The sequence below is a fragment of the Ictidomys tridecemlineatus genome, chromosome 13 (genome assembly GCF_052094955.1).
Source record: "Ictidomys tridecemlineatus isolate mIctTri1 chromosome 13, mIctTri1.hap1, whole genome shotgun sequence".
Lineage (NCBI taxonomy): Eukaryota > Metazoa > Chordata > Mammalia > Rodentia > Sciuridae > Ictidomys > Ictidomys tridecemlineatus.
In genome coordinates, this window is record NC_135489.1 from 35,550,437 (window position 1) to 35,578,164 (window position 27,728).

At 35.0% G+C, this 27,728-nt stretch overlaps 1 protein-coding gene across 3 annotated transcripts in view; it reads right to left on the bottom strand.

The window, feature by feature from the left end:
• Positions 1-27,728, bottom strand: part of Galnt1 (polypeptide N-acetylgalactosaminyltransferase 1) — a 122,899-nt gene that overhangs the window by 33,612 nt on the left and 61,559 nt on the right. For all 3 annotated transcript variants that reach the window (XM_078030182.1, XM_078030181.1, XM_078030183.1), the window contains exon 5: positions 5,127-5,293. In XM_078030182.1, the coding sequence (XP_077886308.1) occupies positions 5,127-5,293 (167 nt within the window). The remainder of the gene's footprint in view (positions 1-5,126; positions 5,294-27,728) is intronic.

The following is a 27,728-nucleotide window of genomic DNA, read 5'->3' on the forward strand; positions in this document are numbered from 1 at the left end:
ACTTCCTAAAAACTAAAGTAATCTAATCCCCAGATCCCACACCTTTGAAATACATAACTATTTCTAGTTGACGCACAAAATAAAAAATACATGAGACTGTGTATGATAATGTAACAAACTCATTATTTTACAAATTTTCTTGGCATCTTTGTGGTTTTCATGCAATAAGACTAAAACACTGTTGTCTTTTTTTCAGTTCATACAGAATTATAGACTCAAGACCGGGCGGGAAAGTAGGAATATCAAGTCACACTTTACAAAAATGAAGCCATGAGAAGTGAAGTAACTGTGGTTAGAAACTACTATCTTTTCTTCAACTATTTATACTAATAATTCATGGGGTCCATACCTCCACATTTTTGTTTTCACTCTTTCTGAGATATAAAGTTTCAAGATTTCATCTTTCAGCATTATAGGTTTTCTGCCTCAAAGATTTGAGCAGTATTCCTATTCCTTTAGTAAAGAGATTAAAATGCATGTTTTTAATCTTCCCTTTTACAAAGTATTAAAATAAAGATTTTTTAAAACCCATTACTTCACATAAAAATAAGAGTGAATCTTGTTTATTAGAATATCTATAGTTATTGTCCTATAAATGGACCCATAAACAACTCTCCATCAGGAAGTATGAAGCTATTAGTGAGAAAGGGAAAATCTCACCATTCATAGCAACATCAGAGAAATATTAATTGGAACTCTAAAGAGCAGTAGGAAGAGCAAGAAATGTAGAAGCTAATAAATCTGACTAATTGACTTCCTTATGTGTAAAATGAGAAAACAACAACCATTTCCAATTAAGAATCTTATACAAATTCTAAGAGTTAAGATAAACTTTTAAAGTTATGATCCCGTAACTACTGACACAAACTAGGGATTTATTCTTTCTGGGACTTCATTACAGATCATACAATAGTAAAGTTCTGTCAGAGGCAATCAGAAGTGATATATGCAGAAGTTAAGAGGTCAGGCCCTGAGTTTACAGAGTCTAGATATCAAATAGGGATAATTGGAGCACCTACTTCATACTTTTTTAATAAATAGAGCTTCTCAGGAGGTTAACTATGAAATCAAGTACTCTTGAGGCCATGCGCAGACAATGCATACCACATACTCCAATTAGACAGTATAAGACAAATTTAAAAAAAAGAAAGTCTGCACAGAGCATTAAAGGATGGTAGAAGATGCATTCAATAAATTTGCACTATGTAAACAGTCTGTGGGTACTGAGGAGATAATCGTGAGCAAACAACCCTGATGGAGGGATTAGTGTTATAGAAGAACATAGACATTAAACATACAAGTCAATAATGGAAACTCTGTTAAGCACTGTAGAAGAATAGGAAGTGTTCCAAGATGTGTTCAGAGAGATGTGACAGGGTCTGGAGAGGTCAAGGAGAACATGTTCTAGAATAAAGAATAGCAACAGTAGAGGTGAAAGGTTCTGAGTCAGAAAGAATGGTTCTTTTAACAAATTCAAAGAAGAAAATTATGAATAAAGGACAGAAGTATAGGACCAGAGTGGCAGGGAATGGTTCAAGAAGTGCCTGGAAATGCCAGATAGGGTTAGGTGACACAAACCTTAATCAGAGAAGTCACACGGTCATGTTTTTATAATTAAAGGCCCATTCTGTTCGTACTGGGGTAAACAGATGGGAAGGGCTATCTAAATAATTCTCAATCTGTACAGCAAAGTCTGTAGCTATACAAGGAAAATAATACCTAAGGTTCCCCTATATTAAACATGAGGACCTGGATACTTGACACTTTCTAAGAAAAAAGATAAAAAGATAATCAGATCCCAGAACAGAGACTCTGAGGTAGCATTCAGGAGCCCTGTCTGGAAATTAGGAGCCTTGGGTGAACCAGCAAAGCAGACATCTTACCACATCAGTTTTCACTCAGATTTACAAAACTTGGGACATTAAGTAAAGGCCTGCATGAGGCAAAGGAAAGAGAGCTGGCATACTTGAGTTCATTTTAGAGTGAACACTTTAGTTTCGGTACATACACATTTCTAAGGAAGCCATATTCTACCCAAACTTACTTCTATATAGCTTTTCAGGCATTCACAGAGTAAGAGAAAATCAAAGGAGGAAATGGAAAAAGAATTCATTCTGTTTGTGGAAAAATATCTCTCCTTGAGAAATATTTAATTTAGAAAATATTAACACATAAGTAAATCAAGCATAAATCACTTGCAGGATGTTTGTACCACGATGTACTGCATAATGCTATTTTGGTCAAGGATAGACGGTATATATGATAGTGGTCCACAAAATTACATCACTTAGCGTTGGCACAGCTGTCTTAGTTTGTGTAAGTACACTTTGTGTTTGCACAATAACAGTCACCTAGCAATAAATTTTTCAGAACTGTTCCCATTATTAAGCAATACCTGACTTTTATATATTGCTCCTTAAATTAAATTAGGTTAATTTTATTGAAGAGGAATAAACTTCTAGGAAAAAGTTATCCATATGAAACTTATATTTTTATTGTCAATAGTAATTATTTCTTTGTTATGGCTGGTGATTTATAACAACTCTCATTTCACACTGAGTTGTTACACATTAGAGTATTTATGTTTTGTGTGATTACAAATTATTCCTTTAATTAGGGTAAGGAAGAAGATACAAGGCACTTGAGAAGTTAACTGTATTATTATTATTTATTATTATTTTTTTTTGAGGTGTTGGGGATCCAATTCAAGGCCTTGTACATGCTAGGTTAGCACTCTACCAATGAGCTATATCCCTAGCCCTAGAACCATATCTTATTCTTCATTTGTACCTGTAAAATCTGGCAAAATAACATTTAAATTGTTATTTTTTAAAATATTTATTTTTTAATTGTAGTTGGACACAATACCTTTATTTTATTTATTTATTTTTAATGTGGTGCTGAGAATCGAACTCAGGACCTCGAACGTGGTAGGTAAGAGCTCTACTGCTAAACCATAACCTCAGCCCTAAATTGTTATTAACACATAATTTACTCCCCATAATTAATATTCAGTGTAGGCACAGAAATGAAGGGTAGAATACCTGACTAAACCATCTTAGGAGACACAATGATAGAGTAGGTAAGATAAGTTGAAGACAATAACAAAAGAAGTTAAAACAATGGGTCATGAAGTTTAAAGCTGAAGGAAAAAAAGAAAAGCAATAGGAAGCTGTTTTCTGTAACGCTTTCCAAATTTTTCTTATCTAAACACAGGAATATTGGGGGAACACACAACACCAATGATCCCTAAATAGATGTACTGTACTGTGGGGGGGATAAGAAAATTAGGAAATATTGGCTGAGTTTGACAAGTTTCTCTACTGATGGACTAAGTTTTTTTCCTATAGTACACTGCATTGTGAAATCTACAAGGATTCAGAATAAATAATGCCAGTCCATTACATTAATTTAACTTTTCCCAAAAGAGTGCTTTATGAAACTGTTTAGGAGACTGTAAGCTTATGAAAAATTCTGAGATTTTTAGAAGAATATATAGGTAAGAGTTATTGCAGAGATTTATTAAGAGATTAGAGTCTTTTATTACATTACATACTAGGGATTGAACTTGGGAGCACTTTACCACTGAGTAACATCACCAGCCTTTTTTATTTTTTATCCTGAGATAGGGTCTCACTAAGTTGCTGAGATTGGCCTCAAATATTGTGATCCTCTTGCCTTAAGACTCCCAAGTTGCTGGGATTACAGATGTGTACAACAGTACTTCGCTCATCCTTCTTAATCTTTTAATGAACTTAAGATTCCTGAAACTTGGAAATAAAGAAATAGGGAAACTCCACAGAAATAGGAAGAATCTGAAGAACTAAGGGCTCTCCAGCTTAAGACTCCATTTTGCTGTCAAAGGTACTTCCTATTCATAGAACTAAAATTCTCCAATTATGGCTATAAGTAGGATCTAGTCTTCTTTTCACTGACTCAGGGCTGCAGCTTTCCACAGAAGAAATTCTAACAAAATTATGTGGTTTTTTTTTTAACTGTTCTCATAAACATTTACATTATAAAGCATTTACCACAAGCACATCAGACAGAGCACTATTCTAGGATATATAAAGCACTCAAAAACCTTAACACCAAAAAAAACCCCCAAATAACCCAATCAATAAATGGACCAAAGAACTGAACAGACACTTCTCAGAAGATGATATACAAACAGTCAACAAACATGAAAAAAAATGTTCAACATCTCTAGCAATTAGAGAAATGCAAATTAAAAGTCTCTAAGATTTCATCTCACTCCAGTCAGAATGGAAGCTATTAAGAATACAAACAACAATGAGTGTTGGCGAGGATGTGGGGAGAAAGGCATACTCATACATCGCTGGTGGAACTGCAAATTGGTGCTGCCAATCTGGAAAGCAGTGTGGAGATTCCTTGGAAAACTTGAAATGGAACCACCATTTGATGTAGCTCCTCGGTTTATACCCAAAGAACTTAAAAACAGCATACTACAGGGACACAGCCATATCAATGTTTATAGCAGCACAATTCACAATAGCTACTTTGTGGAACCAATCCAAATGCCCTTCAGTAGATGAATGGATAAAGAAACTGTGGTATATATACACAATGGAACATTACTCAGCATTAAAAGCGAATAAAATTATGGAATTTGCAGGTAAATGGATGGTGTTTGAGAATATAATGCTAAGTGAAGCAAGCCAATCCCAAAAAACCAAAAGCCAAATGTTTTCTTTGATATGAGGATGCTAACTCATAATGGCTATGTGGGGGGTGTGGCGTGGAGGAACTTTAGATAGGTTAAAGGGGGAGATGGGAAAGGGAGGGAGCAAGGAGGTAGGAATGATGGTGGAATGAGTTAGACATCATTACCCTAAGTACATGTATGAAGATACAAAATGGCTTGAAAAATTGTGCTCTATATGTGTAATATGAAATAAATTGCATTCTGCTATCATGTATAACAAATTAGAATAAATAATTTTAAAAACAAAATAAGATTGTGATACAAATTAAATGCTAAATGAATACTCTGCATTTTTTCAAAAAATTACAAGTTTGTATAAAATCACTATAAAAATTATAGCAACTAATTTGTAAACTATTAGTGATAAAATGTGTAGGATATCACTGCCATCAAAATTTACCTCTTTCACTGGCATCATCTACTAGAACAATTTCTTCTATCATGTGTCTTGGTGAGCGATTAATGACACTATGGACAGTTCGAAGAAGTGTGCTCCAAGCCTCATTATGGAAAACAATCACGACACTTGTTGTAGGAAGATTATCTGGATACACCTTTGTTTTACACCTAAAAACAAAGAAAATACCTTTATAAAAAGTGACTGTTAAAGATAATATAACAAATCAGTCTGGACTAGAAGGGATGAAAGAACAATAAAAATGGTATGATTTAGTGGCAAGTCTGTTAGTACCCTTTATTTAGGTTGTGATTAATGTCATATATTTAATAAATACCTATTTAAAGCAATAAGTTATTTTAAAGATGTTGCTCATAATTTTAAAATCAAATACCCCTTCCTGATAAATGTTTATAGTTGATTCATTTCAATGTAAAATAAACTAAGGCTGTATTATTATCAATCCCACACTGAATGTATTTCAAGAATCCAATTAAACAAAAAAATCAGAAACACTAGTTTAGTTTAATAACCTAAACAAAACTATAACTTCTACAAACAAAGAGAAATAGCATTTACTGAGTACCTATTGTGTACCAAGTTCTTATTCTTCCTATTCATTCTGTTAGGAAAACTAAAGTCACATGTCACACTCACTTGACAAGCCAGGACAGAGATAGCTAAAAAACAGCAGGGCCTGACTGAAGACCTCACAGCCCATGTTCTGCTGACCAAACTCCTTGTGCTGCTGCTTCCATAACTAATTATCAACTAAATGCATCTCATTTAGTAAAGATTGTGCTTACACATGCAAACATCAGAAAGATCAAACAAACCCAAAATATATTCACACAAAATCAATACATTACATTGTATGTTTCTAGCACTGTGTTAAGTACATGGTGTCTTCCTTCAACCTTGTTAGCTAGATATTACTAGAGAACAGATACCAAGAGAATAGTAGTAAGCAATCACCTATTAAGGGATGTGTTTTTAAAATCTAAGCTTCTAGGAGCTGGGGATGTGGCTCAAGCGGTAACGTGCTCGCCTGGCATGCGCGGGGTGCTGGGTTGGATCCTCAGCACCACATAAAAATAAAATAAAAATGTTGTGTCCATCTAAACTAAAAAATAAATATTAAAAAATTCTCTCTCTCTAAAAAAAATAAAATAAAATAAAAAATCTAAGCCTCCTAAAAAGAGCGTCTGTAACTCCCTGTTAGATATCCACACTTGTAATAGTTTCTCCAGTCTTTCTTCCTTTTTTCCCTGCTCTCTCTCAAAAACCTAGTGCTTCTTCCACTGTTATAAATTTGGAGAGTGGAAAATGGGAAGAAGGGAAAGGGAACGAGGAAAACATCAACCAAACTCCTCTTCTGAAGCTTCTGTACAACCCTACTTACTGTACCCTCTACCCTGGGGCTTCTCACAGGCAGTAGGAAGAAAAGGGAAAAGGTAGGAAAAATGATGACAAGGTAAAGGGGATAAAAGGAAAAAGAAAGGAAATCACTGTAGAGCCCTATCAGTCCTTGTTCCTCTGCTCTCCTAGAGAAAAAGGACCAAATGAATAGTTTTCACTGTCATTCACTATATACCATTTCAGCTCCTCTCATCCTTTTTTACCAAATTCCCATTACCTGGGCTTTCCAGCATGGTCTCCATCCTATTACCAGGAACCTATCTAGCTGCAACTGATCCACAATGCCCACAGCCTCATTTCCACTTCTCTGTCCATGCCCCATTTACCCTGTTTACTCAAAGCCATTGTATATGATCTCTTTTCCCCAACTTAATCCTTATTATTTTAACAGAATTGGGAAGGAGAACACAGTCAAGGTTATTGCATAGCTGCTGGTTTACCAAAATAACAAAAAGAAAAAAAAATCAAGAGAAACAGAAGGTTATTAGGTAAAACGTACCAAGAGCATTGTTAGCCATGTACATGGCAAGAAAAGCAGAAAGCAATAGAAGGCCTATACAGTCTGCTACACTCTGTAGCGCCTTTCCTCCAAGTCTGAAATAAAGACAGGACCCAAAAGACTAACTACGTAGGCCATAAGAAAGTGTGTCCCTAGAATTCCTAATAACACCTCTGAAAAGTTTCCTATCACAACTTTGTTATAAACAGTAGCTAGATAATTTATAATTATATAATATTATACTTCAGGTATGGAATAAGTAATCAAGCCAATATTCAATGTTTTATGAGGATGCATCCTGAATGTCTGACTTGAAAATTACTAGCACAAGACTGTGAAATCAGGAATGGCCTGGGTATGAGCCAAGAAGTTCTGAGAAAGTTTCTTTTATTATTTAGCTGGATTGTATTGTGTCATATATGGTCGCTTTTCCTAAGTTAATCCTTATTAGACAGTAGGTTTTGCAGAAAAGAAGTAGTGATTCAGATTTATTTAGTGAATGATAAGTTAAAGAATTAAATTTTAAAACTGTATGAAAAAATAAGATTATAAGAATATAGTATTCAAAAAGAGAAAATTAGATGAAAACAAATAACCCAATCAACAAATGGGCCAAGGTTCTGAACAAACACTTCTCAGGGGAGGATATATAATCAATCAACAAATACACGAAAAAATGCTCACCATCTCTAGCAATCAGAGAAATGCAAATTAAAACTACTCTAAGATACCATCTCACTCCAGTAAGAATAGCAGCCATTATGAAGTCAAACAATAACAAGTGCTGGCGAGGATGTGGGGAAAAGGGTACACTTGTACATTGCTGGTGGGACTGCAAATTGGTTCAGCCAATTTGGAAAGCAGTATGGAGATTCCTTGGAAAGCTGGGAATGGAATCACCATTTGACCCAGCTATTCCCCCCTTCTAGGACTATACCCAAAAGACCTAAAAAGAGCATATGACAGGGGCACGGCTACATCAATGTTCATAGCAGCACAATTCATAATAGCTAGACTGTGGAACCAACCCAGATGCCCTTCAATAGATGAATGGATAAAAAAAATGTGGCATTTATACACAATGGAATATTACTCAGCACTAAAAAACAACAAAATCATGGCATTTGCAGGGAAATGGATGGCATTAGAGCAGATTACGTTAAGTGAAGCCAGCCAATCCCTAAAAAACAAATGCAGAATGTCTTTTTTGATATAAGGGGGGTGACTCAAAACAGAGCAGGGAGGAAGAGCATGAGAAGAAGATTATCATGAAATAGGGACAAGAGGTGCGTGGGAATGGGAGAGAGAAGGGGAATTGCATGGAAGATGATAGGAGACCTTCACTGTTATGCAAAATTACATATAAGATGGTGTCATGGGGAAGAAAAAAGAGAGAGAAACATGTCACAGTAGATTGGGTAGAAAGAGGTGATGGGAGGGGAGAGGGAGGGGAGGGGGGATAGGAAGGGTAGCAGAATACAACAGACACTAGTATGGCCCTATGTATAAACGCAGCTGTATAACCAATGTGATCCTGCAATCTGTACATGTGGAAAAATAAGGTTACGAACCCCATTTGAAGCAAATGTATGATATGTCAAGATCATTGTAGTGTTTTGAGCAACTAATAAAAAAAGTTTAAAAAAAGAGAAAATTGGGATCCAGGAAAATTATATACAGAAGAATAGATGACAAAAGTTAAATAATATCCTAAGTCTAATAGTTAAACATAATAATTCAGAGATCACAACAAATTTGCACAGGGTAATATTCTCCCAAAGTAAATCAGAAAGTACCACAAAGAGTGGGAAAATCATGTATGCTCATGAAGATACACAAACCCACCTGGAGAGCCATAAAACACTTGAGAAGAACCAAAGAACCTTTTGGAATTGTAGATCAGCTTTTATAACGGAGAGATCACCTGTCTGTGTGCAATGATCTACACAAGACTCATGAGCTAAAAGTCTGGTCTTTTAGTGTGGTGATGCTGAGAGCTATTAGAACCTTTACAAGGTGGGCTATATATAGTGAGAGGTCACTGGAACTGCTGCACTTGGGAGAAGTGATGTAGTTCTTGTAGGATCCTAGTTAGTTCTCTCAAGAAGGCTGTTATATCGAGCCTGACCCCTTGTTGGCTTTGTTATAAACAGTAGCTAGATTATTTATATTTTTATAATATTATGCTTCAGGTATGGAGTAAGTAATAAGACCTTCACCTCCTGTGAGATTTATCACTCTCACATGTACTCCCACCATATGACATCTAGGGGGTACTTCATTATACTATTTAGAGTTATAGACTCCAAAATTGTGAGCTAAATAAACCTCTTCTCTTTTTTTCTCCATTTATTTTTATTGATGTGTCATAGTTGTACATAACAGAATTTGTTGTTACATATTCGAACATATACACAATATAACAATAGAATTTGGTCAATATCATTTCCCAGTATTTTTTTATAAAGTTCCAACCTCAGGTATTTCATTACTATAATGGAAAATGAACTAAATAACATTTTTTTGGTTGGGGGGAATTCACAGAATGCAGAGCTGAGGATAAGCAGAAAGGCCCCAGGCAGTGTTATAAAGCAGATTCCACTCACCATGTCACAACTCAGTCATTAATCTTCAATCATGAAACTAGCCAGAGTAAGTTAGGGATAATTTTTTAAAGTTACATACAAGATTAACAAGAGAACAGAGTTAGGAAGAAAGGGAAATGTCTTCCCTTTTTTACTGAAATATAATACAAATATAATAGAAATACATATAAAACCCTGACAAATCATTAAGTGTTTAGATGAATGAACTTCCTCAAAGTGCAATGGCTTCCATTGTGCTCCTTCTCCCAGGATTTCTAATATTACAGTTGAGTTTTACCCGTTTATAAAGCAGTAGTACTCTTAATTTTTTTTTAAATTTAATGATCCCTTTATGCTTAGAAATTGAGGACCTGAAAAAGCTTTTGTTTAAGTGGGTTATATCTATTGCTATTTACAATGTTACAAATTAAGACAGAACTTTTAAAAGCAGGAGAACCCATAAACTCATCACCATCAACTACCAGAGATAATCCTTCGTGTCATATGGTACCCATTATACATTTATTGCCTTCAAGCTCTAAACAGATTTTTCATTTTCAGTTCTATGACACTAGCCCCTCCAAGTGGTTCTCCTTTGCAAGGGGCATCATGTATACAGAAACTCTGTTAATGGAGGGTGTTGGAGGAATGCTGCAGGAAGAAGAAACTTTACTTCTAATTCCCACGGGCTCCATTTGTTTTCTTTTCCTTCCTATGGTATGGCACTCAGAAGCGTGGGTGAACACCCAGAGGCATTTAGCAAGCTTTTCTGCTATCCAGTGAACTGCAATCAGATCTTCTTCAATGAGATCTGAATCCAGCCGTAGGGAAGGAGCTCCCTTCTGTGTCCCCCCCCCCTTCCTTGTACTTTTCTTCAACTCTAGGGTATCTATAATGTCTTTATCTTCTTATAATCTGTCCCATTATAGTTAATACTTATTAACATTAAACTTTTTATATTTAAATTATTGTATAATCTGTCTATTCCTTGGTTCCTAATTCACATAGCCCCTCCAACTCTATTACATAGTAGTTGAAGAATAAGAGCAAAAGAGGCAAATAATGTCTTAGTATTATTATGAGAACTGTTTTGACTTTGCAGACTCCCTAAAAAGGGTCTCAGAAATTGTTTGAAGTTCCAGCATGACAATTTGAGAACAAGCGAAACAAAGCATAATCTTTTGTCTGAATTTTTTCACTCAAAATTATGTTTGTACATCATCCATGCTGCATGTACAATAAAGAGTTTGTTGACTTCTATTAATGCATGGCAATAAACTATATTAAACCATAATTTACTTTTCCATCATAATACTGATGGACAACAGTACTTCTCAGTCTGGATTATTATGCACAGTGCTGTGATCATCACTCATGTACACATTTTTTAGTGACTATTTGTATACATTTCTGTATTGTTGGGAAATAGGGTATGAATAAGTTCAGTTATAGTAGATACTATGAAACTATTTCCTAAAGAAGCTGTAAAAGTTCTGTGTTAGAGTTCCAGCTGCTCTATAAACTTATCAATATTTGGTTTTGTGTCATTTTTTTCATTAAATTAATTTTAATGTTTCATTTCTCTCAGTATAACACCCAGTATGGGCTCACTGGGTTTCATGTAAATAAAACCTCATTTTAAAAATTGCCTAACTCTGTCAAAGAGACTGCAGCACTCTGCAATCCTAATAGAAATGTATAAACATTCCAACTAGTCTGTATCTTTGTCAGCATTTCATTTTTTATTTTAGCCGTCTAAATAGGTGTAGAGTGGTATCTCATTATGGTTTTAACTGGCAAACATGGCTAGTATCTTTTCATGTTCTCATTTGCCAACCTAACAGCATTTTGGGTGACATATCAAGTCTCTGTCTAATTTTTATTGTATTAATTTTAAAAATTAGATTGTATACTTAAAAGTTCTTTAAATATTAAATACATAAAAATATGTCCTTTATGGCATATTTGCCTTGCAAACATTTTCTTCCAATTTTTAGCTTGTCTTGTTATCCACTGTGCAGTGGCTTTAGCAGGGTGAAAGTTTTAAAACTTGATGAAGTTCATTTATCAAATTTTTTCTTTTATGAAATCATGCTTTTGGTATCATATGTAAACATTCTTTGCCTAACTCCAGGTACTAAATATTTCCTAAAAGTTATAAATTTTTAGGTGCTAGATTTAGATCTATGAGTCAATCTGACTGAATTTTAATAGAAAATGAGATTTAGGTTGAGATTCACAATTCTGCATAGAGATGTCTAATATTCCCAACACTATTTGTTGAGAAGATAATTCTTTCTGTATTGGATACCTTTTGCACTTTTGTCAAAAAGCAAACAGTTCTATCTATGTGAGTCTAATTCTGAACTCTCTGTTCTGTTTCACTAATCTATGTATCTATTTCTTTGCCAACATCACACTGTCTGGTATACTATAGCTTGACAGTGAATCTTCAACTTAGGTACTGTTCATTTCTCTAACTTCTTTCTTTTAAAAAAAATGTTGAAATCATTTTTCATGGGAGGTATTATACTTTCTTTGCCTTTCAAAATAAATTTTTAAATCTCCTATTGGAACTTGAATGGGAGTGCATTAAATCTACACAACAACTGGGGAGACCTTTTATGATTGAGTGTCTCACCAGATCTAGAAGAGATGAGCTGTTGGTTTCCTTGCTTTGATGCATACTTCTGAGGATGGTGTCATGTGTTCTAAGTCAGTGGTAGAAGACAGAAAAAGGAAAGCAATGGTGATTCTACTCATTCTCTAGAATTAAGAGGTTTTTTTTTCTGGTCAGAAAGAGGATCTCCCTCCCTCACAGTTTTAGTTGCTTTCTTGGACACTGCTCTCATTGATGTGTCACCTTGACCATATAGCCTAGAAGCTGTTGTAGTAAATAAGCAGAAAAAGTAGGAAAAAAAAAAGAAAGAAAAATATCCCCCTCTTCTAATATTTTGTTGTTTCTTGAACCAGAAAAACAGGACCCCGGGTGCACTCCTGAGTGTTGGGATGCCTTTAATACAATTCTGAATAAAAGCAGTGAGCGCAGACATCCCTTTCTTGTTTGTGATATGACATTGAAAGCACAATCTGTAAAAGAAACAGTTGATAACTCTGACTTCAAGTTTAAAAGTTTTTATGCTTCCAAAGGCAATATTAAGGAAATGAAAAGACAAGCCACAAACTGGGAGAAAATATGAGAAAGTAATTTGAATGAAGGATTTGTACTGAGAGTACACAAAAAAACTTTAGAAAGACAAATAATCTAAAGAAAATCAGGCCAAAGATTTGATGACATTTCATCATAGCTACAAGAATGGCAAAGAAGTATCTGAAAAGATCTTCAATATTCTTAGTAGTTGGAAAAATGCAAATTAAAGTCATGAGATACCATTTCATACTCACTTAATACCTGTAGTAGAAAAGTAAAAAAGTATAAATGAAGATGTGGAAAAACTAGATCCTCATAACATTATTGGTAGGAATGTAAAAGATACCGCCACTTTGGAAAACGGTTTGCCAATTTATAAACAGTTAAACACAGAGTCACCAGGGGATCCACCAACTGAATTTCTAGGAATCTACCCAATAAAAGTGAAAACTTGGGCTGGGGATATAGGTTAGTTGGTAGAGTGACTGCCTCACATGCACAAGGCCCAAAAAGAAAATTTATATTCACACAAATATTCTCACAACATTATTCATAATAGCCAGAAAAATGAATCAACATTGGACAATACAAAGGATGCAAGTTAAAACATAATGAATTCAAACATTATCCTCAGGAAAAATGCCCAGATGCTAAAAACTGTATCGTATATGACTACATTTACCGAAATGTGCAGAAAAAGCCAATCTAAACAAATAGTACATTAGTGACAATCTAACCCTGGGGCTGGGAGTGGGAATGGAAAGTAACTACAAATGTGCAGGAGAAATATGTTGGGGGTGATGGAAAATTTCTAAAACTTGTGATAGTTGCATAACACTGCAAACTGACTATATAAATAATTGAATCATACACTTCAAATAGGTGTACTATTTGCTTCCAGGAAAGATGGAATAAATGCACTCCATTCTCTTTCCCTGAGTGAACTATAAATCTGGAAGGAATTCATAGAGTAGCTATCTGAGCAGACTTATTATGAAATATAAATGGGAGCAGGTCCACTGGAGAAGAAGACCAGCATTCAAAGTTCTCCTGAGGCAGAGACTGGCCTAGCATGTACAAAACCCTGGGATTTTCATTCATTCTCCCTCTGGCATTAGCCAAGGCACACTCAAATGTAGTCCAAAGCTGGCACTGTGCATTGAGTATTTTTTTTTAAAGTTCCCAAAGCCCCAAGAGAAGCCCTCTCCAATCTGAGGAATAAGAAAAGGGTATATTAAAAGTCAAAAAGTAGGGGAAAATCTCCCCTTTTATTCCTTTTCCTTTCTCTCCTACCCTAGCAAGTTTGAGAAGCACTACACTGAGTCAGTCTGTGCTGGGTGAGATGTATAGATAGATACATGTTCCTTCAATTCTCCCTTCCCAATTTTTTCACTTGTTTCTCTTTCTTGCTATTTATCTCCAAAGTTGTTTTTTAAATTTATGTATTTATTCTAATTTGTTATATATGACAGCAGAATGCATTTCAATTCACAGTACACATATAAAGCACAATTTTTCATTTCTCTGGTAGTACACAGAGTAGAGTCACACCATTCATGTCTTCATACATGTACTTGGGGTAATGATGTCCATCTCATTCAATCGTCTTTCCTAACCTCCTGCCTCCTCTTTTCCTTCCCTCCCTTTTGTCCTATCAAAAGTTCCTCCATTCCTACTATCCTCCCCCTACCATCCCCATTCTGTAATCAGCATCCTCATGTCAGGGAAAACATTTGGCATTTGGTTTTTTAGGATTGGCTTACTTCACTTAGCATAATATTCTCTAACTCCATCTACTTACCTGCAAATTCCATGATTTTATTCTCTTTTAATGCTGAGCAATGTTCCACTGTGTATAAATATCACAGTTTTTTTTTAATCTATTCATCTACTGAAGGGCATCTAGGTTGGTTCCATAATTTAGCTAACTGTGCTGCTATAAACATTGATGTGGCTGCATTACAACAGTATGCTGTTTTTAAGTCCTTTGGGTATAAACCAAGGAGTGGGCTAGCTGGGTCAAGCTGGGTCAAACGGTGATTCCATTCCAAGTTTTCCAAGGAATCTCAACATTGCTTTCCAGATTGGCAGCACCAATTGCAGTCCCACCAGCAATGTACTAGTGTGCCTCTCTCTCCACATCTTCTCCAACACTCATTGTTGTTTGTATTCTTAATAGCTGCCATTCTGATTGGAATGAGATGAAATCTTAGAATAGTTTTGATTTGCATTTCTCTATCTGCTAGAGATATTGAACATTTTTTCATATATTTGTTGACTGATTGTATATCATCTTCTCAGAAGTGTCTGTTCAGTTCCTTGGCCCATTTATAGACTGGATTATTTGTTTTTTTTTTGGTGTTAATTTTTTTGAGTTCTTTATATATCCTAGAGATTAGTGCTCTATCTGATGTGTGTCTGGTAAAAATTTTTTCCCATTCTGTAAGCTCTCTATTCACCTCACTGTTTCTTTTGCTGAGAAGCAGCTTTTTAGCTTGAATCCATCCCATTTATTGATTTTTGAGTTTATTTCTTGCACAATAGGAGTCTTATTAAGGAAATTGGGGCCTAATCCAGCATGGTGAAGATTTGGGCCTACTTTTTCTTCTATAGGAGCAGGGTCTCTGGTTTAATTCCTATGTCGTTAATCCACTTTTGAGTTGAGCTGTTTAAATGGTGAGAGATAGGGGCTTAATTTCATTTTGTTGCATATGGATTTTCAGTTTTTGCAGCACCTTTTGTTGAAGAGGCTATCCTTTCTCCAATATATGTTTTTATTGCCTAATATGAGATAACTGTATTATGTGGGTTTGTCTCTATGTCCTCTATTCTGTACCATTGGTCAACAAGTCTATTTGGGTGTCAATACCATGCTGTTTTTGTACCTCCAAAGTTAAGTAATGTGTATTTTTACTTTCTGGTTTTTAAATTTCTAGTTCTAGGTATCATGTATTTGCTTCCTATTATAGAATGAGAATTTACTTTTATCCCCATCCCAACACATATACTTTCCAGTTTCTCAATCTCTCAATGTAATTTGGTGACTTCATTATTTAATGATTACATTAGGATTGCATAAATTATTTTTCAATATTATATTTTTAAGGTTGAGATGCATTATTCCACTTATGCTTACAAAACTCTAAGACTGAAGTATTACTATCCCAATTTTACATATGAGAAAACTGAGGCTTAGAAAAATGAAGTAGCTTATCTGGCACTTCATGTCACAAAATAGAGAGGGTTGGGAAAATGAACAGGTAGGTGTGAATACACTCAAAGACTAAGCTTAAGAAAACCATATTTGTTGAGAGTGAAATGTGTGAGACTCGCGGAAGGTTTGCTCCCCGCCTCACAAGTAGAAGGGAGCAAACCTTCTTGGGAGGCTCCTGAGATTTAGACTGCCAGCAGAAATCAGCATCTGCCTGACCCTAGGTAGGGGTGTACTGATCTAATCTCTCCAAATCAGATACCACTCAATAAAGTCCCTAAAACCTGATTAGAGCTAAGCCTCAACCCCCGCCCCTCTGAACTTCCCACTTAGAACTCTGCAGCAGTCTCATCATGGGAGTACATCCATCTTGTCTGTCTGGACAAAATTTCAAAAGAGAGTACTTTCCATTCCATCCTACATCACAATGGTGAGATGGGAATTTGAAAGCTATTTCAACCAGCTCCAGCTTTAGTTTTAGGCCACTACAGCTGGCAGCTTGGTGAGCAACACACAAAAAGAAAGGATTTAACAACTCTCAGCCCTTGCGTGCACTAGAGAGCATGCATACTCTCTCTTTTGCTCTCTGTACATAGCCCAAAAAGAAACAGAACAACCAGCATAGGCAGTTATATCCTCACTGACAGTTATAATCACCTAGGAGACAATAGTTTTATTTCTCACTGAGAATTTTTTCTTCTTCTTTTTTTTTTCTCCCTGTTCGTATTCTTATTGTGTTGATTGGTTTGTGTATGCACACACGTTTCTTTTTCTCATTTTTTTTTTTTTTACAACTGCTCTTTGTTGTGTCTTTTGACGGTTAGGGTTTATGTGGTTTGTTTCAGATTTTGTGTTTCTTTTCCTCTTTCTCTTCTTTCTTCTCCCCCCGAAAAGCCAATTCTCTTGTTCTTTCTCTATCCCTTTACGTAGTGTTTTGTTGTTGTTGTTGTTGTTGTTTTTAATATTTTTTTCAATTGTAGTTGGACCCAATATCTTTATTTATTTTATGTGGTGCTGAGGATAGAAGCCAATGCCTTGCATGTGCTAGGTGAGCACACTACCACTGAGCCACAGCCCTTGCCCCTTACGTAGTGTTTTTTAGTTTACTTTTTCTCTTACTTCTTTGTAGCTGTCACTTTCTACATCTCTTCTGCTTTCTATTCATATTTTGAATTTTCTTAACTCTTTTCTACCTTCTTATTATATTTTCTTTTCTCTTAACTGTATTTCTGCCATCTTGCAGAACTATTTAGTTTATGTAAGTTCTGTTCCCACCATTCATGTTGTTGCAGTGATCAGTACAATGGATGACAAGCTGCTTATTTATTTATTTATTTTTTGGCAATTGCTAACCCCCACCATTCCTGTTGTTGTGGACTGGGCATTTATTTTAATGTTGTACACTGTTTACTTCTGTTGTTGCTACTGTTTGTTTCTCCCTTTTCTGTGAGGTGCTGGGAATCTACTGGGACAATAAAAGTTCAAAGGGTAAAGATTCAGCTACTGAGCTAACCCCAGCCAAGAGACAGTATACTTTGCTCCCCATACAACTTAACCAGACTTACACTTTAATAAGTGATACTTTAATACAAAAAACAGAAGAGTCAAAAATCCCAAACTAACAACCAGGCCCCAAGTAGCAATAGCTAGTGGAGCCAGTTAGGCAGGTCCCATTCATGGACATAACACACACCGAATTAGCACAAAGGCTGTGGACACCACATCTGACAAGTCTCAATCTAGATCACTCCAATACCTCTTTAGAATATACAGTAGAAATGTTAGTGAAAAAGAACAATCACAGAGGGTGTATCCCATATAGCCTAACTGAATACAATTGCCAGATCTACAAGAAGGACCCCTTCTTTTGAGACCTATAGGAAAAATGGAATCCCCAAATTCTGACATAATATATACTGTATCAAAATACACTAATCATCATCAAAGAATTAGCAGGGAAACTATAATTCAATACCCACTTAGAAATATATTAAAAAATTCCTGACAACCTGATATCCTAGAACACTTTGGCAAAAGAAGGCTGTGCCATAAAAAGGCCTACACAAGGGAGTGGAGGAGAAATCTCTCCCAACAGCTGCATAAAACCCAACACAAGAATACAAGAAATATGAAAAAATAAGGTAACATAATGCCTCCTTTAATTTATAATACAAGAATAACTAACTCCAAAGACACTAAAGTTAAGATACCAGAAAAAGAATTCAAAAGAATGATTATAAATGTAATCAATGAATTCCAAGAGAACACAGGAAAACAACTGAATAAATTAATGAAACCAGTATAGGATATGAATGAGAATTTCAATTCTTTGACAAAGAATCAAACAGAAATCTTAGAAAAGAGAGGCACAATAAATCAGATAAGATGTTCAGGTGAAAGTACAGAAGACAGAATCTCAGAGTTGGAAGACAAAGTGACTGCCTTGAACATTCAGATACTAAAGAAGAGAAAACAACCAGGATCAGAACATACAAGAGCTCTGGGACAACATTAAGGGATCAAATTTAAGAATCACAAGATCCAAAAAGAACCTCTCCACAACACATTAACACAAAGAACAAAGATAGAATTTTTAAATCCTCAAGAGAAAAACCTAAAGTCATATTTAGATGCAAGTCAACAAGAATTCCAGTTTCTCAGCATAAATTCTAAAATCCAGGAGGGCTTAGAACTATATGTTCTAAGTCCTGAAAGAAAATAACCATCAACCATGATAGTTATTTCCAGCAAAGCTATCCTTTAGTATCGAAGAAGAAATAAAACCCTTCCAAGAAAAGCTGAAACAAAAAGAATTCATGACTACTATGCCAGCACTACAGAAAATACTTAAAGAAATACTACACTCAAAAGAAATAAAAATACCCAGAGTTCACAAATGAATAAATCTAATTTAAAGAGCAGCTAAGCAAATGAGAAATAGGAGCAAATTAAACATTAGAAATAAATCAAGCCAAGTGCAGTGGCGTACTCCTGTAATCCCAGTGACTTCAGAGGCTGAGGCAGGAGGATCTCAAGTTCAAAGCCAGCATTAGCAAAAGCAAGGCACTAAGCAACTCAGTAAGACTCTTATCTCTAAATACAATAGGGCTGAGGATGTGGCTCAGTGGTTGAGTGCTCCTGAGTTCAATCCCGGGTACCAAAAAGGAAAAAAAAAAAAAAGATGAAAATGGCAGGAATTAAAAAAAATTTTTTTCTATAACAACACGGACAATACTCTCCAATTAAAACACACAGGCTGGCAGAGTAGGTTAAAAAAACAAAACCCAATTGAATTGAGAGACTCACTTTACAGGCAGGCTTAAAGTGAAAGGATAAAAACTGATACATCATGCAAATGGAGGTCCTAAAGAAGCAGGATTAGCTACTCTCATATCTGATACAGCCATATTCAAACCAAAATTAATTTGGTCTCAGAAGAGACCAAAAAGGTTACTTAACACTGGTAAAGAGAACAATCCAACAAGAAGACATAACAATAGTAAATGTTTATGCCCTCAAATATTTGTACACTTAATTACGTAACACAGACATCACTCAAATTAAAGCTTCACACAGACCCAAGTATAATAATACTGAGTGATTTCAGCACACCTCTCTCACCAATAGGTAGTTCATCTAAACATAAACCCAGTAAAGGCTCTTCATACCTAAAAAATATTATAAATTCAGAGGATCTAAAAGATATCTACAGAATACTTAGTCCAACAACAGCCAAATTCATTTTCTACTCAGCTGCTCATAGAACCTCCTCCAAAATAGGAGGTTTACAAAGCAACTCTTGACAAATTTATATATATATCTGAGTATAATGGAATAAAATCAGAAATCAACACATACACATGGAGACATGGAGAGCAATCCAGTTTTGAATGAGGAATGGTTGATAGAAGAAATGAGAAAAGAGACTGAAAATCTCTTAGAATCAATGAGAATATTGATAAAACATATCAAATCCTATGAGACACTATAAAGCAGTTCTAAGATGAAAATTTATAGCTATGACTGCCTACTTAAGAAAATCTGAAAGATCCCAAATAAATAACCTAATGATGTATCACAAGGTGCTTGAAACACAAGAACACACCAATCCCCAAACCAATAGAAGGAGAGAATTAAGAAACTCAATGAAATAGAGAATAAAAAAATTACAAAGGATAAATGAAGAAAAGTTGGTTCTTTAAAAAAATAAACAAGATTGAAAAACCCTTATTTAAACTAACCAAAAGAAAAAAAAGACCCAAATTAATAAAATTAGAGATGAAAAAGGGAGAAATCACCACAGATATCATAGAAATTCAGAAGATTAGAAAATATTTTGAAATTTAATACTCCAATATATCAGAAAACCTAGAAGAAATGGCTGTATTTGTAGACACAGTTTTGACCTGCCAAAACTGAATCAAGAGGACACAGAAAACCTAAACAGATCAATAACTAGCAAGGATGTAGTAGTAGTAATAAAAAATCTTACCACAGGGCTGGGCTTGTGCCTCAACGGTAGAGCACTTGCTTAGCATGTGTGAGGCACTGGGTTTGATCCTCAGCACCACATAAAAATAAAATAAAGATATTGTGTTCACCTTAAAAAAAAGAAAACCTAAAAAATAAATATTAAAAAACAACAACAAAAAAACCTTACCACAAGGAAAAGCCCAGGAGTAGATGGATTCTCAGCTGAATTCTACCAGACCTTTAATGATGATCTACTGTCAACACTCCTCCTACTCCACGAAATAGAATGGAAGCAAGTATCACCCTCATACCAAAATATAAGAACACATCAAGAAGAGAAAACTACAGACCAATACCCTGCTGAACTTAAATATAAAATCATATTAACAGAGCTACAGTAACAAAAACTGCATGGTGCAGGCATACAAACAGACACAAAGATCAATGTTACCAAATAAAAGGTACAGAGACAAACCCATACAGATACAGTCATCTGATCCTTTACAAATGTGTCAAAAATGCATGCTGAAGAAAAGACAGCCTTTATAACAAATGAGGCTAGAACCTTATCTCACCCTGTAAAAATCGACTCAAAATGGATCAAAGATCTAGGAATTAAACCAGAAACTATGCAATTCCTTGAAGAAAAGTTTTGCCTCAACATTCCAACATACTGGCACAGGCAACAACTTACTCAATAGGACCCTGAAAGTTCAGGAAATAATGCCTGGAAAATTAACACATGGGATGACCAGTATAAAGTTTCTGCACAGCAAAGCCAACAATTAAGAATATGAATAGAGAACCCACAGAATAGGAGAAATCTTTGCTAGCTACTCTCTGATAGAGGATTAATATATAAAGAATATATAAAGAACTCAAAAGAACTTAACACCAGGGCTGGGGCTGGGGCTCAGTGGTAGAGTGCTTGCCTAGCATGTGTGAGGCCCTGGGTTCGATCCTCAGCACCACCTAAAAATAAATAAATAAAATAAAGATACTGTGTCCGACTACAACTAAAAAATAAATACCCCCCCAAAATTTAAAAACCCCAAGCCATTAAAAAAAACCCACCAAAACAAAACAAACAAAAAACCCCAAATAAACCTATTAAAAATGGGCAAATTGGCCAGGTGCAGAGACACACGTTTATAATCGCAGAGCTCAGGAGGCTGTGGCAAGAGGATTGCAAGTTCAAAGCCAGCCTCAGCAACTTAGTGAGGCTCTAAGCAACTCAGTGAGACTATCTCTAAAAAAGGGCTGGGGATGTAGCTCATTGGTTAAGTGCCCCTGAGTTCAATCTTTGGTACCAAAAGGTGGGGGAAAATTAAATAGACACTTCTAAATAGACATTTCTCAAAAGAAATACAAATGGCCAATAAATATACAAAAAAAATGTTCAATATCTTTAGCAATCAGGGAAATGCAACTCAGAACCAGACTGAGATTTCATCTCACTCTAGTTAGCATGGCAGTCATCAAGAATACAAACGTCCTTTCCACGCTACTCAGGGAGGGGTCCATTCAGCATTGTTCTTGATTCCAATCGTAACTTTAAAGGGAGGTTATGCCTGATCTATACTTCTACAGAGATCCTGAAGAGATTGAAAAGGAAGAGCAGGCTGCTGCCGAAAAAGCTGTGACCAAGGAGGAATTTCAGGATGAATGAACTACTCCAGCTCCTGAGTTCACTGCTGCTCAACTGAGGTTGCAGACTGGTCTGAAGGTGTGCAGGTGCCCTCTGTGCCTATCCAGCAGTTCCCTACTGAAGATTGGAGTGTCCAGCCAGCCACTGAAAACTGGTCCACTGTTCAGGCCACTGAGTGGGTAGGAACAACCACCGAGCGGACTTGAGCTGTTCTGAGGACACTTATTAATAAGCAAATGGAAATAAGGTTACAGAAAATAAATACCAATTTCTTAAAAAGAATACAAATGTACAATAATAAATGCTGGAGAGGATGTGGAGAAAAAGAAATACTGCTACACTGTTGGTAGACATTGTTGGTAAAATTATAAATTAGTATAACCAATATGGAAATAATTATGGAAGTACCTCAAAAAACTAGAAACAAAACCACCATATGACCCAGTTAATACCATTCCTGGATGTTTATCCTATATGAATTAAAAGTTAGCATACTATAACAATACATGTATACTCATGTTTACAGTAGCATAATCCACAACAGCCAAACTTGAGAACATTATGTTAACTGAAATAAGCCAAACTCAGGAAGCTGAGGGTTGAATGTTTTTTTTTTTTCACATTTATATAGAAGCTAGAGAGGAAAAAGGAAAAGAAAGGTGATGGAGGAGATCAGTAGAGGAGAGGAAAGAGACCCAGTGGAAGGGAGGAAGGAAGAAAGGAGAAATACTAGGGAATTTTGTTGACCAAATCATATTTTATATTGTATACATGTAGAAATATATAATAACAAATCTCACCATTATGTGTAGTAACTACAATATATACCAATAAAAACAGATGGAAAAATATTTGGAAGCTAAAACTTCACCAGTTAAATCTAATTTATCAAATAGCAATGAAGGAAGGAAATTAAAAAGACAGTAAACAGAAAACTAGATTCATTAGATCAAAATTTATGAAATTCTAGCTCAATCCAACTGTTTTTTTCACTTGAGCTTCTGTGTGTGTCTAAAGAAAACATATGACCATGCTGAGTGGTATCATTTCAAACTTATAGCCACAAACCTCAAGTAGACTCAGCACTTCCAACAGCACTGCCACATTTCCTAATCAACTCCTTCAAACTACTACCTCTCCACAGATTCCTAAAACTTCTCCCTGCCTCCTCACTGACAACCTTGTTACTAATTTCACTGGACAAAATAAACAAACAAAAACCTTCAGATGAGAAGTTCCATAGTCCCATCAACACATGTACCATCCTGTATGCACCTGAGATTATAAACGTTGCACTTTCTCCTACTACACAATACCTGAATACCCTGGTTCTCAACAAAGCAACCTATATCCCTTCTCACCTATGTTCAGGCTCTTGGTATGACTCTTCTCTCAAACTTTCCCTCTCAACTGGATCATTTCTATCACCACACAAACATACTGTACTAATACCACCTTTATAAAAGATAAAGGAAAAAGCCTCCCTGATTGTATGCTCTCCCCATTTAGCAACCCTTTCTCTTTCTTCTTCACAACAGCTTAACCTCAGATGCACTGCTACATTGCTCACTCCATTGCTTTACCGCCCACTTGTTTCCAATTTGATTTTATTATGAAGTACAGCACAAATACTGATATGGAGTGCACACAAAAGGGAGCTGAATGAGTTGCTGAGCTAACACTGTGTAACCACCATTCAGAAAATGCTGCCAGCACCTCACAAGCCCCCTTGCTCCTGTTAATCTGTTTCCTTCCCAAGAGTGATCAATCACTATACTGCATTAGTTATTTCGCCCATTTTGACTCCCCACAAATAGCAGCACTCTCTGAATATTCTTATTTGATTGCTTTGCTCAATATAATATTGTTAAAATTTTGGTGAGATTCATCCATGGTGTGGCAAGTAGCTTTTGTTCATTTTTACTGCTTATAAACTATTGTATGAACATACCACATTCTATTATTGACGAACAGATGTTTTTCAGTTCAGAATGAATAAAACAGCACTGCTATAAACACTTTGGTCCTTATCATCTAAACATTTCTAAGATAACTTGGAGTGGAATTGCTGGGCCATGAAGAATGTAAAGGTTCACTTTAGTAGATACTGACATATTTTTCAATGTGCCTGCACTGATTTAAACTCCAAAAGTGTATAAGAATATAAATTGGTATGTCACTGTGTTTTTTTTCCCCTTTTTAATTTCTAGTGAGTCTCAGTACCTGTCTCATGTTTATGGCAGTTGAATGATTATTGATTATGCAAATGATTATGCATCTTCTATGATATTTGTTTCCCACTCGCTTTTTTATTGGATTGTCTTTTTCTTATTGATATGTAGCAATTTGTTAAAATTTCTGGATCTAAGAACATTACTGATTATGAATGTCATAGATAATATCTCTTCAATGACTTAGTTATTTCCTTTCACTCTTTTTTTAAATGAACAGAAAGTCTTTGATGAGGGGATCAGAGTGCAGCTCAGTAGTAAAGCAGGTGCCTAGCATGTCCAAGCCCACAGGTTCAATCCCTAACATGGCAAAAAAAAAAAAAAAAAAAAAAAAATTAAAAATAAGTCTTCAGTGTAGTCAAATTTATTAAGCTTTTCCTTCATATTTTTTGTGTGCTTTTGTGTGTTAAGAACTCTTTCCCAAGTGCAAAAGGATATTCTCCTATGTGATCATCTAAGGTTTTACTGCTTTGCCTTCACATTTATATCTGTTATACATACGAAATATAGACTATTCTGTATGATGTGAGGAAAGGTAGTTTCTATTTAGTCCTTAATTATATCAAGTTGACCCATTTGTTTATTTTTTTAGAAGATCATCCTTCTACTACTATGTAGTGCTACCATTTTCTTCAACCAAGTGTTCAAAGTATGCATGAGACTGGTTATAAACTCACTATTTTGCTCCACTGATTTATTTGTCTATTCTTGCAATATTATGCCATATTATCTTAATTACTATAGTTTTCTTTAAAAAAATTTTCATAATTCTTCTATAGGAATGTTTGACCCTCCCAGGTCTTTGCATTTCCAGTGACATTCAAGAATCAATTTGTCAAATCACATATACACAAGGTTATGAATAAGACTACAATAAATTTATAAGTTAATTTGGAGAGAAGGAACATCTTTATAATATTGAGCAGTCCAATGAATATGAGGCATTTCTTCATTTATTTAGGCTTCTAATTTCTCTCAATGTTTTAGAATTTTCCTTAAAGGGCAGGTTGTTTTATTTTTCGATATTTTACATTTTCTGACTACATCTTAAGTGACACTTAAAAAATTTATTTTCTAGCTTTTGTTAGAAAACAACTGACATAGAAATACAATAGTTCTTTCTTATTAATACTGACCTTAAAGCCACCAACCTTTCTGAATACTTACTGATTTGAATCTTTATCTATACTTTGTTTGGATTTTCATCCTACACAATCATTTCAACTGTAAATAATATGGCTCAATTCCTTCTTTTTGAATCCTTTTCTTGCCTCCTTACACTGGCTAAGCCCTGCCGTGTGACAATGAATGCCAGTAATGACAAGGGGTATCTAAGTTGTGTTCCAAATCTCAGAGAGAAAGGTTTTGAAATTATTTTTAAGTATAGACAAGGTAGTGTTCTGTTTGTTTAGGCTCTCTATATCAGACTAAGGAAGTTCCCTTCTGCTCCTAATTTGCTAAGGAGGTTTATCATGATAGTGACAAATTTACAAATAATTTCTCTGCATCTAATGAAACAGTCACATAATTTGTAACTTTCCCCTGTTAATTAGTAAATTTTACTGAGTTTCAAATACTAAACCAACTTCCTATGTCTGAATAAAACAATTTGGTGTTAATGTATCAACTTAACATACTGCTGGCTTTAACTAATTCATGTAATTAAAGTCAGTATAAACTTGTCAAATTTAAGATCTTATGTGCTGATCACAGGAAACACATTTAGTAATGTTCCCTCCTGTTTTAGTATCTAAAAAAGTTTCTGTTAGTTTGAAAGTATTTCTTCCTTAAATGAATATAAAAACCTAATTTGTTAACAAAGCTGTCTATGCCTGAAAGTCTGTTAGTATTTATGTATGTATGTTTTTAGATAGTTTTTAAATAATTAATTCGACTTATTAATAGTTATAGTACTTTATATTTTCCACTTTTCTCTGATGTCACATTTTTCTAGGAACTGTCAATTTTATCTAAAGTCTTAAATAATTTTATTCATAATATTGACTTGTAATCTTACTTTTGTTTTGGTAAAAAAACCATGAGGTCTACCTTCTTAATAGATGTTTAAGTGAATAATGAGTACTGTTACCTATAGACAATGCTATACAGTAGACCTCTACCTAATTATCTTGCAAAACTGAGGCTTTATACTTACTGATAAACTTCTCATTTTCCCTGCCCACCACAATTCTATCCTCTGCTTTTGTGAGTTCAACTATCCACTTATAATACTTTACACAATCCACTTATAATAAAGATATGCAGTGATACTCTCTTTTTCATTCCTGGTACTTACAATTTAGGAAAGCATTTCTTGTTTTGTTAACTCTTCAAAGAACTAACTTACAGCTCTGTTGAGTCTCAATACTTTATGTTTGTAGTCTATTTTATTAATTTCTGCCCTTAATAATTATTTTCAGATCTGGACATATAATAACCCCCCTCCTTTCCATTCCTTACTTAAATTATCTGTGACTCCTTCTATTTTCTTGATTGGTTTAGTTTTATTAGTTTTTTTCAATGAACCAGCATTTGACATTGCTGTTTCTCTATCATATACTTACTTACTATTCCAAGTTTTATTAAATCTTTTAAGTTCCTATTTTTGCTTCTATTTGCTCTGAATTCAATTTTCTGTTCTTTGTCTAACTTCCTAAAATGGACATGTCATTAATTTTCTATCTTCCTTTTAAAATATTAAGTGTATTCAGAGTTATATAATTTCAGCTAACTGAAATGCATCTCACAAGTTTTGAAATGTAATAGCGGCATTATTAATTAAGATAAAGTATTTTCTTCCTCAGTGAATTTAATACCTATTAAGGAGTTACAAAGAGAAGACAGACAAATGGGACACATGGATCTGTCCAATAATGATATAACACTTACAGGCCAGATTTCACACCTTTATTACCACAAGCACACAATTTATTTGATTTCAAGGACACTGGGTTCACAATTCCTCTATATACAATTACTAATCTATAGGGAAGAAAGAAAATAGAGACACATGTTCAATGACACCACAGAGATGGAGTCAGCAAAATGCAAGTTAAGAACAGACAATTCTACTTGCATTCATCAAATAGTAAACTGTAGGGGAGAAAGATGGACAAGGATCTTAAGGTTTAAGAGACATGCACCAGATGCAATGTAACCACCTTATTTCTACCCTGATACTATAGAAAAGGAAACTATATGACTTAAGTAGGGAAGTTTGAATAGTAATTGTATATTTCATGGTATTAAGAAATCACTGTCAATATAATTTGAGGTATAAAAACAGAATCATGATTTTTCTTTTCTTTCTCTTTTCTTATGAGTCCTTATCTTCCAGAGGTACACATTGAAATATATATGAATGATATGGCTTTGCCTGGATAATCTG